The sequence below is a fragment of the Lytechinus variegatus genome, chromosome 7 (assembly GCF_018143015.1).
Source record: "Lytechinus variegatus isolate NC3 chromosome 7, Lvar_3.0, whole genome shotgun sequence".
Classification (NCBI taxonomy): Eukaryota; Metazoa; Echinodermata; class Echinoidea; order Temnopleuroida; family Toxopneustidae; genus Lytechinus; species Lytechinus variegatus.
This window is the reverse complement of record NC_054746.1, coordinates 7,729,033-7,749,026: the sequence shown is the minus strand read 5'-3', so window position 1 is coordinate 7,749,026 and position 19,994 is coordinate 7,729,033. Positions and strand designations below refer to the sequence as shown.

Below are 19,994 nucleotides of genomic sequence, written 5' to 3'. Positions count from 1 at the left end.
GAAAACACAATGCGGACGATAAGGTTTTGATAGAGACTGAAGACTGATCCTCAATCAATGGAAGATACAAGTCTCCTTGCAAGTGAGGAAGATGTAGACTCTGCAAGGAAGCTTGACTTTATTAAATTGACCTTGTGCTCTACATTGATTTTTCTTTTTTTTTTGTATTTATGTTTTTATTGTAAAACAAAATAATATATACAATAACAACAAAACTTCATAGCTACTGTACTTAAGATATCTACACAAAATATCTACACAACTGATGACAAGACGACACATACACAGGACAAACACGATTCTCTCAGTAGCAAAAAGATAAAGAATAAATAAATAGGTAAATAAATTAATCAATAAATAAAAAATACATAAAGGCATCCAGATTCCAGAATATGGAGAAAACAATAATTTTGTGAGGGATAAGCATTAATCTACATTAAAGGACCACTTCTTGAAATGCAGTGCCAACTTATCATTCTTTTCAGCTATATAGTATTCTGTTTTCTGTTTTACTTTGACAAAGGTTATGAAAGCCTGAAAGTTTAAATCAATTTCTTGAAACTTGCATCTCATAATATAGAATTTAAGACATAAAAATAGGAAATTAATACACATATCATGTTTGCCACCAATATCAAAACCAAAAATGAAACTGATATCAGGATAGACTGTTGTTTCATGAATAATACTATCAATGTAGTCTGTGAGCTTCTTTCTAAATGGTAAGACCTTTTCACATTCACAAAAAATATGTTTTAAAGTTTCAGGGTATTTACCACAAAAATAGCACAGTGGTGATTCACTTCTATCGATTTTAAATAAGAAAGACTTCACTGCAATAGCATTATGAACATTGATTTTTCTTGTTAGGATGCTGTTCGAGCACTACTCAAGCATGGCGCAAACCTGCAAGCAACTTTATCAGCCGGCAAGAACAAACTCACCCCATTCATGGTAGCTTGTGAACGGGGTCACCTTCAGACGGTCAAGATCATGGCTGACCATGGGGCTATTCTTGACCAGAGAGGTGAGTTATATTCACTTCGCAAATATTTTAATCATATTTCAGTAACATCATACTTATGGGTGCAGTCACACCAACAATGCTGGACTCTGTACCGCCCAGTGGTATGTCATTGAAAATAATGTAATCAATTTTATCGATCTGGAGTTGATTTTCTTGATGTGACTGGCCAAAAGGGGATTGTTATATAGTGATGATATCAGCTCGAAAGCAAGAAAATCAGGAACATTTCGGCCTGTTTTATGAATAAGTGGTAAATAAATGTAGGTGATTTTTTTACCTGGTTGTTCAGAAAACATGAATGCCTGCAAGCAAGCAACCAGAAGACCAACGAGGGTCCTGGGGCCCGTAACACAAAGCTTAGCAATGAACATAGAACATTTTTCTACGATTGATTCCATTGACTACAATGTACAATCAATCATAAAAATCAAGCGTATGATCAATCGCTTACCTTTGTGTTACGGGACCCTGGTAATGAAGACTAATGCCTTACCAGAGGACAGTAGCACACCAAGTAGGAATCCCGGTCAACAGGATCCGGAACCCAGCTATCGTGCCTCCTCTCTAAATAGAAGTCTTAACCTTTTATTCAACCATTTGAATCAGAGTCTGTATAATAAGATTAAAAAAAAATGAAGCTAGACTTATAATGGTTACATAAAAGGTACCTGTTTATTACTGGTGGTGTATGATCTATAACATTATTTGTATATACATTGTAATGAGTGGTTATAAAATTCTTTTCAGCTTTTAGATGCAGGATTTTGGTTAAGAAATTATGGGTTCACAAAATTATATTATGTTGTATTATATTATTTTGACTTTTTGCAACTATGATTATTTGTACACCACAAAGACATATGTGTTGAAAGCACTTCTAAAACCAACTTTGCTAACTCACACATCAACAGTTTTAGTGTTAATCCTGTATCAGTAAGACTTTGATTAAGGCAAATGAGTCTACCTTATATACTGTATTTGACCCTTTGTTATTCCCCTAGTAAACTTTGAATTCTTGCTAATTGTCCTCTAGATAAATTAAAGCGGACGCCCCTGATGCTGGCTGCTATTAACGGGCATGTCCCCGTCGCCGCATTCCTACTTCGGAAGGGATGCGACCCGAACGCCAGCGACTCATCAGGGAATTCCCCTCTCCATTATTCTGCTGCATATGGATGGTGGTTTATGCTCCGGCTTCTCCTCTCGGCTGGCGCGGACCCGAATGCACTCAACGATTGGAAGGTGAGTTTCTTCTGGGGAATGTTTCAGGAACAAGTAGTTGTAAGCTACTGAAATCCGTGCATCTGATTGGCTCAGGTCGATTTAATCAATGAAAATGACTGACTAATTCTTTCATGAAGTTCGTTTCAATGAGCAGTAAGTCCATGATAAAAAAAATATAAGATTGTAGTGGAAGCACTACATACAGCTGATCAGGGTCCTGTAACACAAAGGTGATTAATCGTATGCTTGATTTCCACGAATGATTGTACATTGTAGTCAATGCTATCAATCGTAGAAAAATGTTCTACGATCATTGCTAAGCTTTGTGTTATTGGCCCCTAAAGAGAATTGGCTATTGTATTGCACTAGTTATTGTATCCCTTGAAAATTAATAGTAAGTATGATAATAAGGCAGTTCTTGTATAGCGCATATCACAGTTATGTCATAACGTTCCTATCCGCTTCCAAAGGACTTGGATATTATTACCCCGGCTTTAGCTCAAGCATTTTTCCAGCACTGGGCGCATCCAAGGAATATTCTGTCGGGTACCCATTCACCTCACCTGGGTCGAGTGCAGCACAGTGTGGATAAATTTCTTGCTGAAGGAAAACATGCCATGGGTAGGATTCGAACCCACGACCCTCCGTTTGAAAGGGGATGGTCAGAAGCACTAGACCACAACGCACCCACAAGAACTGAAGAGAAGTGGCTACTTACCCTAGTTATTGTATCCCTTGAAAATTGTTTGACCCAAATTGAACCAAACACATTATCATCCTGTTTGTAGGTACCACCCCTAGCCATTGCCTTCATGAAGGGCCACGTGGGATGCGCCGACCTGCTCCTGGAGGACTCCAACGCAGATGTGAACTTCCGTGATGCCGACGGCTGGACGATCGTGATGCTGACCGTGAGCCAGCTGACCCCTGAGATGTGGGAGCAGCTGAAGTACCTGGTGGAGGAGAAGAACGCCAGTGTGACCCTCAAGGATGCCAACGACTGGACTGCGGTAAGAACTTCCCCATCTCTAAGGGCACAATATTTTTTTTTTAAGGGGATGTGCCAGATCTCAGGGGGAAAAAGGCAGGGAGAGAGTAGCCTGCAACCCTGAGCCCTCTTGTACGCAAGTCTTTACACTCCTGGTTTACCCGCCAAAACTTCAGCGCTGAGCAGTTTTCATTGCCATTAAGCAATCATCAGTAGTTCTAGGATCACTTTCTGTCGTTTCCAGTTATTTTGGCACAGGTGACTGTGACCTCTTGAGTTAGGGGTGTAACTTCTAAAAAAAAAAAAGTTTTCGGGAACTCTGCTGGTCTTGCTTTACAGAAAAAGAAAGGACAAATGTCCGAAGTGAAAGAAATTTCTTGATTTTATCCTCAGAAAATGAAATGGATATATCCTCAGTGTACATGTATTGAAAATTAATGTAATATGTGCAGAATATTGCTGACAGGACTTCATTGCAGTAAGCAAGTGTAAAAATATTGATTTTGAATATGAAGAGTGCCTTAGATTTTAGGAAGATGTTTATATCCTTGTTCCTTTTGAATCTATATTGTATTTTTCATTTTCCCTTAGCTTCATCATTTGGCAGCCGCTAACTTCCATCAGGTCAGTATAACCACTTGCTAGTTTTCTTTGGTAACCTTATTTTTGTAATAACATCTCTGAATTGTGGGTTAATGCAATACAATGTTGTAATTTTTGTCTGGTTTTATGTCCGGAAATTGAAATAAACAAATAAAACTCACTATTAAGCCGTCTTTTTCTTTTTACTGAGAAACATATGAAGACTTAATGATCCTTTAATGGTGAATTCTGATTTAAATAGTACAGGTAGCTAAAGAGCATTCAGTTTAAGTGAGAAAGAGAGGAGTAGCCTTTGAAGAAGAAATTAAATGGAGAATCAATGAACAGTAATCTCTGATCTTTGTCTTTCTTGTCTCAAAATTGGAGTGAATAAATTTGTATTTCTACAAAGCCATCTAGGTATTCATTCTAAGAAACATCCTAGAAAAATTCTACTGTGATGGATTCTGAAGAAAAGGTTAAGAGCATACCATTCAAACGAGGAGATTTAATGCATGACAATTTCTCTGAGCATTCATGAGCCTCTATCTCTTTTCTTTTCTATCCATGTACCATCCAGGGTACCTTGGCAAAGAGGGACGAGAGGAAGAAGATCAGTGTCGACATGGCGACCTTCCTCATCTCCAAAGGATGTGATATCCATGCCAAGACGTCGGACGGAGAAACGGCCCTTGACATTGCTATCAAGAGGGTAAGAGAAAACAAGGCATCACTCCAAAGACACTGGTTGATAACTTAATGTTATAGAGTTCTTGAATTTATGCAGATGCTTTAACCCGACTGTTACGACACTTGTCGTTGTCGCTATGTAGTTTGTTTTCATCGACAAAATTGCTTTCTATTTTATTATATTAAATCATGCGAAAGAGATGCTTGCATTTCTGTCTTTATTGTTATTTCCCTCAAAATAGGTGTTTCAATAACAAATCTTTTGCAAAAAGTTGCTGGAAAGCATTACCAATATTACTATTTGCGAAAAATGTCAAGCTTGAATTGATTCTATTGTAAGTAATTGTTTTGTCAATTTCTTATGTATTTCATTTTTAAAATTCTTTTGTAATTGTTTTGTATGACAGTGTGTTCCAAAATTCATAATTTGTAATGTCAATATATTTATGTTATTACTATTAATCCTCACTGTCTTTATTTCACTCAGAATCAAGTCAACGCTGACATGGTCAAGTTCCTCCTGGGCAAAGGCAGTAAGCTAACCAACTTCACCAATGAGAAGAATGAGAATCTGCTTCATCTGATGGCCCAACGATGCCTTGACACTGATCAGATTGAACTCTTGAACATTGTGGCTGAAAATGTATGTATCCTAATTCACTTGTTTTAATCACAATGCTCCAGTATATTTCAAGTTATTAAAAAACTTGATGAATGACATCTTGATTTGACTAGTGGGCAGGTCGTGGACTAGTGGTTCCGACACTCGCCTTTCAAACAGAGGGTCATGGGTTCGAATCCTAGCCATGGCATGTTTTCCTTCAGCAAGAAATTTATCCACTCTGTGCTGCACTCGACCAAGTACCTGGCAGGATTAATTCCTTGCATGCACTGAGCACCGATGATGGTAGCTTGAGCTAAAGCCGGGGTAATATTAGCAAGCGCTTTGTATCCTCAGGCAAGAAGCACTATATAAATCCAGCTATTATTATTATTATAGTGGCGAATGACAATGAAAAGTTGCCCACATCATACATCTAATAAAATATTACCTCAGGCACACTGCCAGCACCAGGTGAGCATTTCGTGAAAATTCTTGACAGACGTTTTATCCAAGTCCTGTTTATCAGACAGCTATCAAAGTAAAAGGGCTTCTCAGCCAATCAAAATCAAGGAAAGCTATCAGATCCGGCAACTTGGACAAAAATATTGCTGAAATATTCCCCCAGTCCTTTGTCGGACTGCAATATTATGAAGTAATTCATTGTCTTCACACTGCTTTCATCACCAAAGTATTATCATATGTATCTGTTTATTTTGTGTTCTCACAAATTTTGTCCATCTTCCGGTTTTCCAGATGAAGAATGAGTGTTCTGCTGATAGTAAACTTGCTAATGACACCGCCGCCCAGACTCCATCAGCGGCCCAGCCCAATGCTTTCATCAAGCAGCTCGCTCAGGCCAGAGACTCGTCGTGCTATACTCCGCTGCTGAGATGGGCTGTTACGTATGTTACGTACTCCAGTCGCAAGGTACAGTCCTTCACGTTTATAATTCCATGAAGCTCAATAAATAGCTCTCCTTATATTTTTGAGGAGCTCAATTGAGCTCCTCAGAATCGCTTTCCTTGAGGAGCTCAGATCAATTCAATACAATACATGTATGATAAATTATAGATTTTTCCTAACATCGTATATGCAATAGCTATGTAGCTATTAATTAATCTGTGGTGAAACAAGGCCTGGGTCAAGACGTTTACAAAATATCGTACTCCTGCTAAAAAAAAAAAATTGCTAAAATTTCACATTTTACATTTTTTGCCTCGGTAAGTATTTTGCCCTCCTCAAAAATGAAGGTCTGAATGTAGGATGATTGCAATGAGGAGCAATATAATAATGTTGGTGTGAGTGAGGAGGAAAAAAAAATATAATTATTTTTTTGCTCATATTATGCAATTGCTCATGTCATTGATACTGCCCTGGCAAGTTTTCTCTTGAAACAATATACTAGTAAATGTACTTGCACAATTATTATTTTTGAAGCTCAGAACGGATCCATAACTAAATAAAATGAAATGAAATGATCATGTTGAAAAGTATCCTAATGAATTTATGAAATTTCTACTTATAAAAAGTAATGAATGAGATTTGTGATAATTCGATTACATGATATAAAGATATCATTGGATAATGAAAATACTAAAATTGGTAATATTTTATTGGATATATACTTGGTGATTAGGAGAAAGTTGACTTTTGAATTCTCAATTTTCCTATTGCTTTGTTTGCAGAATGAAGAGCAAAATGAAAGAGGCAGATCATTTTTAAAGGTAATGATTCTTTTTTATGGTAGTTGAATACATACACCCAGCATCAAAGTTTCTCAGTAAAAGACAGTGCTAGCTAGTCAATTTACTCGTATTTTGCACATATATATATATGTGACTCTGCCTAAGTCGAACCTTTTAAAAAAACATACTTTATTTGATTGTTTGAAATAAAGATCTGAGAATAGAAACATTCTGAAAATAAATCATTTTGCCCAATTGATCGTGGGCCCAGCAGCCACTGCGCAGTGCCAGATTGGCGTGGCTCTATCCCTTAGACGTTGAACGCCGAATAGGTAGTGACAATTTCCATCTTTGTATGTCTTTTGGTCTTCCCAACCTCCCAGCTGTGAAATGGACATTCCATTAAATGAACCAACGCACCGGTATCTTGGGACCACAAGAATCTGTTTTAGGCAAATTTTGATGTAGAAGATGGCATGCAAACAAGTTCTGCATATTCTGGTCTGAAACAGTGCTTTGAGTTGGGCGATTATTGGACTGATTAAAGGTTGACTTTCACCGAGTCTACTGTATGTTGATTACAGGCACATAGACATGACATGTTAAGAATGATAATTGTTTATTTATTCAAAATATGTGTTATTTCTTCACAATCTGTGTTATTGATTCACAATACATGCTATTTTTTCCACAAGATATGTTACTTAATATATGCATTATCCATATGTAAATCACATTGTTAAAGTTTAATTTGGATGCTCTTTTATTTTACAGCGTTTGCTTGAACTATCACATTCAGATATCAATGCCAAGATATTGAAGAAGGAAAACACTCGGGATGCTCATGGTAATGTAGTTTAACTTAAAGACCATTTGTAAATTATACTTTGTAACCATGTCAAGTTATGCTATGTATTGTGATGTTTTTTTAATGTGATACTATACAAGCTGTTTTTTTCACGTAGAGAAGTTTTTGCAAATCGCGGGGGTCCCAACATTTTTGCGAGTTTTTAAATTTAAATTCGCGATCGGAAGATGTACGGAACACTTCCACAGCATTTCAAAGAAGCAAAACTCGTGCAAATCATGTGCAAAACTATACTCCTCAAAATCCCCCTGCTGGTGTGTCTTTTGTACATAGATATGTCCCTGTAAAAGCAGTTACAAAATGTGGAAAAAAGTGGCTTAAATTTCACTTTTTTGTACCTTGAGATCCGAAAATTCGTCATGTCACAGTTTGATCTGTTGAGTAATCTTTTGAAGTTGTGTTTTGTTAGATTCACTTTTTAAAAAGTTGATTTCAGTGCAAATATGTTGAATTTTGTGAACAGAATCTTACACCTCTAAAAGCTCTGGTCATGTGAATATTTATGAGTATACAAATAGCTGCCAATACTTGTGTATATAGTGAATCAAAATCAAATTATTTTATGAAAAGTACATTTCAATATTACAGTGAGTGAATAAATATCAATAGAATTATGTGAGAAAATAGTTTAGGCTCTGATTTTGTTTGAGAAATAAAAAAAAGTGAAATTCTAGCTAACTTTTTGAATCACTAACTGTACTTTCTAAACCTTATTTTGTGTACATATAGAGGTGCGAGGTGCATATCTCAATTATTTTACTACACAGGATGTTTTTAATAGCAAAGCTTTGCTGTTGGGAATATTGGCACTGGCTAATAAATGTGTCAATATTTTCGTGTGTTGTTTCGTCAATTCGCGAAATCCGCGAAAATAACAGCTTATACAGTATTTAGATGCATGACATATGTTTGGTAAGGCATGCTACATGTAGCTTTGAGTCTGTTGTGATGATTTCTAGTATTGAATAATGCAAGTTTAGGGAAATTAATTTCCTAAAACCTGCATTAGTCCATGGTTAAGGCCATGACACCAAGTGTGAATGTAGCGCATTTTACCAAACACACATATTCTTTTACAAGAATCACATCTTTCCAAGTGCAAATATCAAATGAAGTATACCTATGCCGCAACATCTGAAAACTCAATGGTCTAGATTTAAACTCCCTTTGTTTTCCACTCACGAGTAATTACATGATCTTTATCGTCACCCACTAATTTACAGCTGAAAAGAATGTGCTCCACTTGCTCTGTGAGATGACTGAGAAATCGAAGGCGGGGCTCAGTAGTTTCCCAGCCCTGGACACCATCCTTTCGTACAAACCCGACCTCAATGCCAGAGACAAGGATGGACGTACCCCTCTGATCAAGGCTGTGAAGACAGGCCGAATCGCACTTGTAGAGAAACTTGTAAGTTTGACAGCATCTATATACTAGAGAAAGAATTGCTATTACACTCCACTTTGGGTACATGTAGCTCTGGATTAACTTGGGGAGGGGTGATTATACTTCTGATATGTAAAAGGGTCTCACTAGTAGAGAAATTTGTAAGTTTGACAGCATTTTTTTTTACTAGAGAAAGAATTGTTATGATACTCCACTTTAGGTACATTTAGCTCTGAATTAATGGGGGGGATGAATATACTTCTGATATATATGTAATATTATGTTTGTACTGTTAATGTAAATCTATCGTATACAATTTGTATAATGCCTATGAAAATGTTTAAAGGGATGGTCCGGGCTGAAAGTATTTATAGCTTAATAAATAGAGTAGAATTCACTGAGCAAAATGCCAAAAATTTCATCAAATTCGCATAACAAATAACAAAGTTATTGAATTTCAAAGTTATGCAATATTTTGTGAAAGCAGTCATCATGAATATTCATTAGGTGGGCTGATGATGTCACATCCCCACTTGTTCTCTTGTATTTCATTATATGAAATTAGGTTTATTCAATTTATTTTCCTCAAAGAACTATAAAAATTGGATGGACAACTGAGTTAGTGCGTTAGATATTTATTGCTGCAACTTATTTCATTATAAGGGAAACATATTCACACAAGTCTGAAATAATGATAAAAATATTATTATTAAATTAGCCCACCTAATGAATATTCATGACAATTGTCCTCACAAAATATTGCTTAACTGTAAACTTCAATGACTTTATTATTTGTTATCCGATTTTTATGATATTTTTGGCATTTTGCTCAGTGAATTCTACGCTATTTATTAAGATATAAATATTTGCAGCCCGAACCATCCCTTTAAACACAATACACATAAATTCTGATTGTTGGGAGAAATGGGTAATAAACTGAAACTGAAATTAAATTTATCCACAATTTGGTACTTTATTTCCAGTGGTTTTTTTCAGCTATCCAATGAGGAAGAAATACTGATATCTCCATTGATTTCAGTTTTAGATTCCCCCCAAAAGTGAGGATTGGTTTATGAGCTCTCAAATGTTTGCCTTGTGAATAAGGACAGATTAAGAAAAGTAGTCTGTTCAAAGGCTAGCTAATTGAAAATAGTGGTTTTCACAGACAATGGTTATAAGCTACTGAAATCCTTGCTCCCGATTGGCTCAGAACAAACTGGCCAATGAAAATTGCCAACTCTTTGCTCCATGAAACACTCCCCTGGTAATTCATATCATGTATCTGCATGATATCATTAATGCAATATATCTATTTAGTGTCTTTGTATGATTTCTAGTGGGGGCGTCATGGTCTAGTGGTTACGACTCTCGTCTTTCAGTCAGAAGGGACGTGGGTTCAAATCCCAGCCATGGGGCGTTTTCTTTAAGCAAGAAATTTCCCCACATTGTGCTGCACTCGACCCAGGTGAGGTGAATGGGTACCCGGTAGGATTTATTCCCTGACTCTTCAGCGCCGATATGGCGGCTCAACTACGGCAGGGGTAATCAAATGACACCACGTATCAAAGTGCAGTTGAGTATAATGCATGTAGTAACAGCTCTATTTGAATGGACGTATTATCATTATTTCTTTATTTGTATTTCAGGTGAAGGAAGGGGCAAATGTGAATCTGAAATCCCAAGAGAAAGACAGCGACAAACTGGCCACACCCCTCAATCTTGCCATGAGGTAAGAACGTATCTTCAAGGCTGGTGCAGTCTTTGTTTATGGCGTCAACTATTAATCTCATTTTCATTCAAATAATTTATTTTATTTAAAAGAAAGAATTGATATCAAATATGGCTAGTGTAGTTATTGAAAAATTTTATTTTTTTTTTGCTTGAATCCTCAATATGATCAACGGGCAAGCTTCATTTTGTTTACGAAGGTACAGGGCATACCCTCTTGGATGATGAATTATGATATAGTTGGCTTTCCATAGTATAAATGTATTGGAATGTAATGTAATTTTTCGAAGGAAGGCCCTTATCTTGGGCCCGTTTCATAAGAGGACTTGCAACTGTTATAACTATGCCATAATGGCAACTACCATGGCAACAGGGCTCAGCAGCCAATCAGAATCAAGGTTACCATGGTAGTTGCCATAATGGCAAAGTTACAACAGTTGCAAGTCCTTTATGAAACAGGCTCCTTCTCTAATGCTGCAGTCACATCAAGGAAGCAAGCTCCAAACCGACTGATAATAATAATAATAATAATAAAGGTATATTTACCCAGGGTAGCCACTTCAGTTCCGAAAACTGTTCTCCCAGCGGGCCCTGCTATTATTACCCGGCTAAGCTAGGCTACCTTCTCGGTGCACACAGCTTTTTGAGGAATTACTTCCTGCCGGTACCCATTTACCTCACCTGGGTCGAGATGATGATGATATTGGAAATAATAAACCTGATGATATTGGAAATAATGTAATAGATTTGGTTGGTGTGGAGTCAGTTACGCCAATGTGACTGTGGCCTTGTATGTTATACATTAAAAAAAAACATGATTGTATTGTGATATATCTTGCTAATCTCGCTGTTTTTGTTGAAATTTGTTTTTATAGGGATGGTCATTTTGGGATGGTAGATCTCCTCATCACTGATTCCACGGTGAATGCTCCTAACGAACCGAACAGGCTCACACCATTCCACTTTGTGGCCATGTCACACCGCAGTAAGTCCCTCATCGCTCTATTGTTTTGAAATAAATAATTAAGATGATTCTTATTTACAATGGATGAATCGCAATGATGATGAAGAAAATGTTGACTGTGGTGATAGTTATAATGATGGTGGTTTTGTTGGTGGTGGTTATGATGATGAGGAGGAGGATGAAAGTGATTATAAATAACAATGATAATGATCAAGAAGAAATTGGTGACGATGGTGATGATGATGATGATGATGATAATTATGGTGATGGTGATGATAATGGTGATGATAATGATGATGATGATGATAATGATGATGATGATGATATTGAAAGTAATGATAAAATCACATTGATGTTGAAGAATTTTCCAAAAAACATTTTATACATTTTATTTCTCAACGTTATCACAAATATTTCCAAGCACTCTGTGGTCTATGACATTTGTGACATTGCATACCACGTTAACGTAATCTGTGATTTCATCATGACGTGTGTTAAACCCGTAACAAATTGTTGAAAGAGTAATTCTGCAATCCCCTTTCTCCACCCACAGATGTGCTTAGTCAGGTGATCTGTCAGGTGATGCGGAAGCTCCTGGCCAAAGGAGCCAGGATCCAGGCCAGAGACTGGAAAGGGAGGACACCCTTACACTATGCATGCAAGACCTATATCAATGACAGGGATCCAAGCACGGATGCCCTGGAGCTCCTCCTAGACAACAAGGCTGACGTCTTCGCCGAGGACAACGAAGGAAGACTGCCACTCCACTACCTCTTCTTTGATATGGATAAGTATGTATTCTGTTCCAGAATATTGTAGCTTTTTTTCAGCGATGGGAGTTTGGCGATATGTCTGTGCTTTCATAAAGCATGTTTGAATCTTTCCAGTTATGCATGAACATAAGAACATCACCGTATTTAGAAAGTCTACATTAATATTTAGATAATAATTTCTAATTGTTAACAATGCAATGACCCATTGACTTTTGATATTAGATATTTATGCCGTCTTTCATGTGTAAATTATAATTTTATTGAAGAAGAAACCATAACTGCTTTTCTAATGTAGAACTGATTCATTTACGCTTTTGTTCTTCAATATGGATGAGCTTGTATGGGGTTCGGTGACCTCATTCTGGAAATGGTTCATGTCTGGATTTAGATAGTCTCTGAATTATATATTCCGTTCATGTCATGATCTTTCTCCATTTTCCTTTGCTTTATGCATATGTCAGGGGTGTGAGAGTTCAGATTTTTTTATCTGATATCAGATTTTTTTTTTTTTTTCAGCTTAATTTCAGCTTATTTTTGGCTTTCCTCTGCAAAAAGTATGAGAGGTCTTTCTTTTTCAACACTCTTCAGCTTTTTTCAGATTTTTTTTGGGGGACCACTCACACCCCTGATATGTCTAAGAGTTGAATCCTCTAAGATAATGAATACATTTTCCCCCAGTCCGAATGAGAAATCTTCAATTGATCCCATCGAGGCTTCAAGTCTGTTGAAAGACGCTATGAGGAAACAGAAGATAGGTCACCCAGACAAGCAAGGACAGACCCCCATCCATGCTGCAGCTCTAAGAGGGGCTATTATCTCACTTATGGATCTTGCTGATGTAAGTCTGATTTTTATATCCCATAGGCCTCCCTCTCCCCCCCCCCAAAAAAAAAAAAGTTTGCTGTAATAGGAAAATGATGGGGTCGGTCTATATTTTCCTCTTATTAAAAAATTATGTGAAACCCTATTTGTGCTCGTGATAGGGACTCCTCGCAAATATCATTAGACCAAAAACTAAATATGGAGATCAAGTGTTGTCCAGATTGTACCATTTCTTAGTTTTATTAAAGTTTCAAGAATGTATTTTTTTGTATGTATGATTAGGGACAGTCAGCACATTTATTATTTATTTTTGAGATTGAATGAAACTACTACTAGGATAGGTTGGGTTATGGCAAATCAGAGTGATTTTTTTCATCATCATAATCTTAATCACCAATGATTACAATCACTAAATAGAATTCATTCATTGTATATAGACATTTAAAATTATGAGCTTTTGTCATTGTCTACTTTCAATGAACCCTTGATGTTACTACCTCCAGCTTTAAGATCTGACAGATATAAAGTGCCCATTACATCCTAAGAATGGATCTTACCTTATTATATTGATGTACATTCAATCAAAAGGTAATTGGCTATGTGTTAGATTCAAATTCAGATTATTGGAAATACCAATAAATGCCCAGCTTGTTTTAGGCTTAGGCACATACTATGCAAACTCTTTTAAGATCAATTATCTTTTTTTGTTTTTTGTTTTTTACAGTGTGTTAACAGTGTGGATACGAGAGACTCTGTTGGAAACACTCCCCTCTCTATGGCTTGTATGGGAGAACACATCAGGTGAGATACATTTTTGTTCTTTTATTTTGTATTTGTTTCTTAAAGTACCAACAGTTGCAGTAAACACTATTTTCCTTTGATGCAAAGTTTTGTCTGATTGGATTTGGTCGATTTTCATGATTTTCATTGTTTTTTTTTTGGTAATTCTTGTTTTTGGACGTGAAAATGTTTGGTTTCTATGAAATTCTACAATTTCCCTGTTCCTCCCAACTTGATAATAATATTTATAATTATTAAATATTTATATAGCGCCTATGAGAATTTCTCTAAGCGGTTTCCATTACAAAACGTAACTACTAAACTTAATTAACTAAACTCAATTACTTATCTAACAACAACTAGCTGAAATAGCTAGTTAAAGAGAAATTCCAGTAGTTGCAGTAAACAGTGATTTCATAAGAAAGTCTGTAAAACAAGGCTTAATTGTCAGTATATCATCGAGGATCTAGATCTGGTACAGTTACATAAACTGAACTTTGTGAAATCTTGAAATCTACGCTGCAAAATGTTCAGACTAAAGATCCCCAACACAGATAAGCGCACATGGGACAGTGTATTATTATTGCTTTGAATGTCGGGCCTGATGCTCTACCCGAATTCTGTGCTTATTTGCTGATTTCTCAGTAATTACACAATTTCTTCCAGAATCCTTTGGCACGTACGTTTTATTAATACAAACAGACACTTTGGTGGTCATTTCATTGGATTCTGTACGAACTCATTTTGATATTGTTACCAAAATTAGCATTTACCTTTAACCAACGTAACTCACTTAGATAACTTAACTACCTTAAATTACTTATCTACGGGCAAATTCTGTGATATTTGTTCATTTCTATGTTATGTTTTGTTATGTTATGTGGTGTGATGATATGTTTGTTACATTTAAGTTAAATGATGTTTTATTACTGTACACATCTTATGTTACGGTATGTATTCTATGTTATGTTTCGTTGAATAATGTTCCGTCATTTTCATCTCTTACAGTGTGGTGATCTTCCTGCTCCAGCAGGGGGCCAACATCTCAGCGACCGTCACCCGCCTCGAGCCCCTCAAGGACGAAGAGGCGGAGAAAGCCCGGAAGAAGAAAGAAGAAGAGGAGAAGACGAAGGAGCATTTCTGGGAGTGGAGGCCCCTGCGGGAGAAGACGGGCAGGACGGCGATGCCGACCGTTGCGGAGACCCTGTTCAGGAGGGTGGTGAAGAACGGATGGCAGGGAATCCTCTTCCTCCTCATGGACAGACTGGAGAAGTTCAAAGTACCTTACATCACACCTATCAAGGTAACCCAACATGTCATCCATGCCATTAAAGGGGAATCCAGCCCAAATAAAAACTTTTTGTTTTTAAAAAGAAAAGAAAAATCAGACAAGTTGAAAGGTGAAAGTTTGAACAATATTGGACAAACAACAAGAAAGCTATGAATTTTCAAAAGTTGGAAATATTGGTAATCACTATACCCATGGAGACTTCAAATTGGCTGCATATGGGATGTCATAGTGATGTAAGGTAAGGACTACTCTTCCATGTACTCCAATACATATTTTGGCTAAAATGTCATTTTTCCCAGAAGTTTTATTTCAATTATATTTTTCTTTCATGAGGACATAAAACAATATACTACCTGGGTTATATTTAGATTGCTACCCCAGGGGAATGGATGCTTGAAAGAAAAACCACAAATCACTGATAATAAAGTACATGGCCTATGGGAAAAATGTCCTTGCCCCTTGTCATAATTTACTTACCCAGTTGCCAATTTGAAATCTACATAGTATTAGTGATCTCAATTTTAAAGCAGCAATAACTTTCTTATTGCTTGTTCGATTTCTTTCAAACTTACACCTTCCTGTTTAATTTATTTTTCTCCTTCCCAACACAACATTTTATGGCCAAGGCTGGATTCCCCATTAAAATGGTTCCATGACCATTGCGCTATAAATTCCACACACTAATTGAATGAACAACTGCAATCCTGGATTTAATGTTATTAATGTTATATGACACAGCCCCCTGATTCAGCCCCCCCCCCCCCGTCTTCTTAGGGTAAAAATAACTTGAATTTAATTGAATTAAACAATTTTCTCTATTGCTTGTATGATTGTAGGCAGCTATTGAGGAGCACAGAATTGAGGTGATTCTGAATTTTGAATACGATCTCAAAGTCTGGAAGACACAAACTTGATGGTCTCGCTGCTAAGCAACAAATGAATTGAAATTGAACCGAATTTAATCAAATTTAATTGAACTATCTTCTCTGTTCCGTATATGATTATAGGCAGCTATTGAGGAGCACAGATATCAGATGGCTTTGAATCTAGTCTCCAAGTCCAGAGGTCACAAGGTCGATGGTGTCGCTGCGAAGCAACAGAACCTTCTACACATCCTGGCCTTACAGCCTGCTGATCAGCTTTCTAACAAGGTAAGGAATAGTCACAAATTCATGTAGTTAAGAAATTACTTTTCTGACTGACCGAATAACATGCATAAGTAGAGTTGTGGTCCAGTTAACCTGTTGAATACTGAATTCTGTAATTCCAATAGACTTTGTACAGGTATCACCTGGTTCCAATAAGCAACGGGTTAATAAGTCTCCAGACATTGAACCACATGTTAATGGGTAAATACTGAAGACTGAAATATTCATCAGCCTCTGCTGATTTTACCTATTTTAATCTGACCTACTTTTAATGAAATATGGTGGATGTATCTGGAATTCTAAATGAAGAACAAAATGAAATTTTGAATTCTTGATGATAAGCTTTATGCTAAGGAAAAATCTTTATATGACCTGTATTTATTTCATGCAGGTTGACAATAATTCATGGTGAGATTTTATATTTCACACTTGGTATAAAAATATGATATTGAGTATGGCACGATTTGTAAATAGAACATTTCCTTTCATTGATTACTCTCAATCATTTTATATCCTGCATTTTTTTTGACTGCTTAATTGAATTGAATTCAATTTCCTTTGTTTCTCAGGTTGCTGAGAAATTACTTTCAAAGGGAGTAAGCCTCACTCATGACCAGTTCAAATGTACACCGCTAACTTATGCCGTCCTTTCTGAAAACATAGGGCTTGCAAAGTTCTTGTGGGGTAAGTTGCTTAAAAATTTAATATATGCTATAGCATCCAACCTACATATTTTAGGGAACACCTACTTATATGTTCACTATTATAATGACTATTGGGTAACAGACAAACCAAACAAGAAAATAGCATCTTATGAATAGCATCTTATGACACAGTATAGAAAAGCTATTTAAATAAAAGAAGACAATTTACAAGAGAGAAGTGGCTACACATTTACTAGTACACATATAGGATAGAGAAACTGCATCTTCTTTTGTGGAAAGAATTAACCAGGGGTGTGAGGGTTCATATTTTTATCTGATTTCAGATTTTTTTGTTTTGATATTCAGCTGAATTTCAGCTCATATTTGGCTTTCCTCTGTACAAAAAGTATGGGAGCTCTTTCTATTTCAGACTTTTTCAATACTCTTCAGCTTTTTCAGATCTTTTTATTTGTGACCACTCACACCCCTGGAATTAACTGACTTGGTCTTGGTTCCATCTTTAGGATGTGAAAGTGTAAATTTATGACATTCTTTTCATGTTTGCTTGTAGGTCATATGAAGCAGCAGGGTGGCAAGCAGGCATTGACCAGTACTGACGTGAAGGGACGAAACCTCTTGGCCACAGCTTTCTGGAGGAGGGAATACTTTGACACAAATCTAGTCAGGTGAAGTTTTATTCTCCTGCAATATCTTTATATGATGTTGGTGTTGCAAGAAAATATTTGTAAATTTCTGTTGCAATTTTAACAGTTGATAAATCAATTTAAGCTGCTGCAAATGCGCTTACACTCTTTGTTGCATGGAGTAGATCAACGACCGATTGCCAAGTGACATGATTGATTCGGAAACTCCAAATATATTTGCCTTTGACTGCAAGTTTCTTGTTTACCACTCTATGGTGTATCTGAAAACCTATTAACCTAGTCTTACCACCATACAACCCTTCAAAGCTAACAGTGAATGGATGCTCATCGCATTGTGTAAAATGATATCCTAGTTAGGAAAATCTCCTCCTTTGCCCTTCTACCTGAATGATAACTTGTAAATTATAATCTGTGACCTTTGAACATTGTTCTTCCATGCGTATAGCTGGCTGGTGGAGGTTGGCGCCTCCCTCAACGTTGCATTCCCGGTTCCCCTGTGGGAGACCGAGGGGAGGGGTGCAGAGACCATCCCGGCCGACAAGCTGGAGGAGTGGTTCCACCACCGTGAAGACCACCCGGTGGGCTACCTCACACCCCTCCTAGCCGCTCTCAGGGTCGCCAGCTTCGACCGTGTCAAGTTCCTCCTGACCAAAGGGGCGGACCCTAACTTACCGGCCAAGGACATGCTAACCCCACTCATGTGTGCTGTCAGGAAGGTGAGGCAGTCTTGACAAGGGTATCAAGGATATCAAGTTTCACCTGTTGAATCAAATCAATCATCACTTCTCTTTTTTTCGTTCTGTTTCACACTACATTTATGTTAAAAGTAATAACTTTGTATCATTTGATAGCTGATGGAGAAAAATAATTTTGCTGTAGATTTATTATGTTGATAATGTTGTATTTATTGAAATCATACATTTGTTTTATTATTATTTATGTTTTGTATAGAATTATAGTATTTGATGTTACTTCATGTTATGCTATGTTATATTTAATGGTCGAAAGATCTGAAATAATTATTTTATTATTGTGGTTGTTATTAGTATTTTCATGATTATAAATACATTTTTGTCTCTCACTTGCAGAATAATCTCAAACTTGTGAAGCTTCTTCTGAACTATGACTATGACCCAGCAAAAGATAGCAATGCAGACTCGTCATCTACGAAAACTGCAAACCCTACTTTTAATTCGTTGGGTTCTTTTGGAGTCAGCAAGTGGAAATGTAAGTCTTGCTCTTAAACTTTCAGATATATTCTTTCACATTATTGTTGTCAAATTGTGTTGTGATGTTGCATGTCTTGATGCAGATAATTGACTTGTGGTCGAATGGAGAATTATGTGCGATATTACCCTTTGTGGAGTAACCTATATGTAATGACATGATATAAATAATTTACATTTTAAAGTGATTGTTTGAAATATATTTTTGTTTTCTTGCTTATACATTATTTAGACTGGTCCAAAATTGAAATAAAGGGGCAAAAGTTTTCCGGAAGCACTTTCCCATCAAGTTTCTGACCCCCCCCCCTTCCAATAAAAATGAAAGCAAAAATGGCATCAAAATTCTATTTTGGAAAGAACATTTCTTCCCCTGCCCCCCCTTGTCCATGTGATCTATACAACATTCTTTATTTATGATCATTCTCTTTTAGCTTTGCATTTGTTATGCCATAAAGAACCTTAAGTTGTTAATCAATGTTGGAAATGCCACTCAGGGTTCCCAGCCTATCAGGGAATATTATTATTATTTTACTTTTAATATATACGTTACTATATTATTATCATTTTACTCTTTTTCCAGTCAGGGCAAAATCAGGGAATTTGATTAAAAATACCTGAAATCGGGGAAAAATGTCTCAAATGAGGGAAAAATCAGGGAATTTTGATTGGCCCAAAAGTCGAAAGCACGGTAGTCAGTCAGACTCTGTTATATTTTGTTGCATATCAAAACAACATCCATTGAATGACTGGTTATGGTGGGGTTTTTTTTTTCATTTTTTTTTTACATGTAATTCACTGCAACAACTTTGGAACCATGCGAAACTGGGAATGGTTATAAATAATTATCAGGGAATTTTTAAACTTCATCAGGAAATTTTGTTTTCTTGAAAAGCTGGGAACC

At 36.6% G+C, this 19,994-nt stretch overlaps 1 protein-coding gene across 2 annotated transcripts in view; it reads left to right on the top strand.

Moving 5' to 3' along the window:
* Positions 1-19,994, top strand: part of LOC121418348 (poly [ADP-ribose] polymerase tankyrase-like) — an 83,899-nt gene that overhangs the window by 48,745 nt on the left and 15,160 nt on the right. For both annotated transcript variants that reach the window (XM_041612162.1, XM_041612161.1), the window contains exons 16-36: positions 871-1,027; positions 2,061-2,269; positions 3,040-3,261; positions 3,831-3,863; positions 4,402-4,533; positions 4,999-5,154; positions 5,869-6,042; positions 6,801-6,839; positions 7,575-7,647; positions 8,892-9,076; positions 10,699-10,781; positions 11,656-11,765; positions 12,298-12,535; positions 13,196-13,355; positions 14,064-14,140; positions 15,128-15,422; positions 16,418-16,561; positions 17,128-17,242; positions 17,774-17,888; positions 18,313-18,583; positions 18,956-19,094. In XM_041612162.1, coding sequence (XP_041468096.1) covers positions 871-1,027; positions 2,061-2,269; positions 3,040-3,261; positions 3,831-3,863; positions 4,402-4,533; positions 4,999-5,154; positions 5,869-6,042; positions 6,801-6,839; positions 7,575-7,647; positions 8,892-9,076; positions 10,699-10,781; positions 11,656-11,765; positions 12,298-12,535; positions 13,196-13,355; positions 14,064-14,140; positions 15,128-15,422; positions 16,418-16,561; positions 17,128-17,242; positions 17,774-17,888; positions 18,313-18,583; positions 18,956-19,094 — 3,127 coding nt within the window. The remainder of the gene's footprint in view (positions 1-870; positions 1,028-2,060; positions 2,270-3,039; positions 3,262-3,830; positions 3,864-4,401; positions 4,534-4,998; positions 5,155-5,868; positions 6,043-6,800; positions 6,840-7,574; positions 7,648-8,891; positions 9,077-10,698; positions 10,782-11,655; positions 11,766-12,297; positions 12,536-13,195; positions 13,356-14,063; positions 14,141-15,127; positions 15,423-16,417; positions 16,562-17,127; positions 17,243-17,773; positions 17,889-18,312; positions 18,584-18,955; positions 19,095-19,994) is intronic.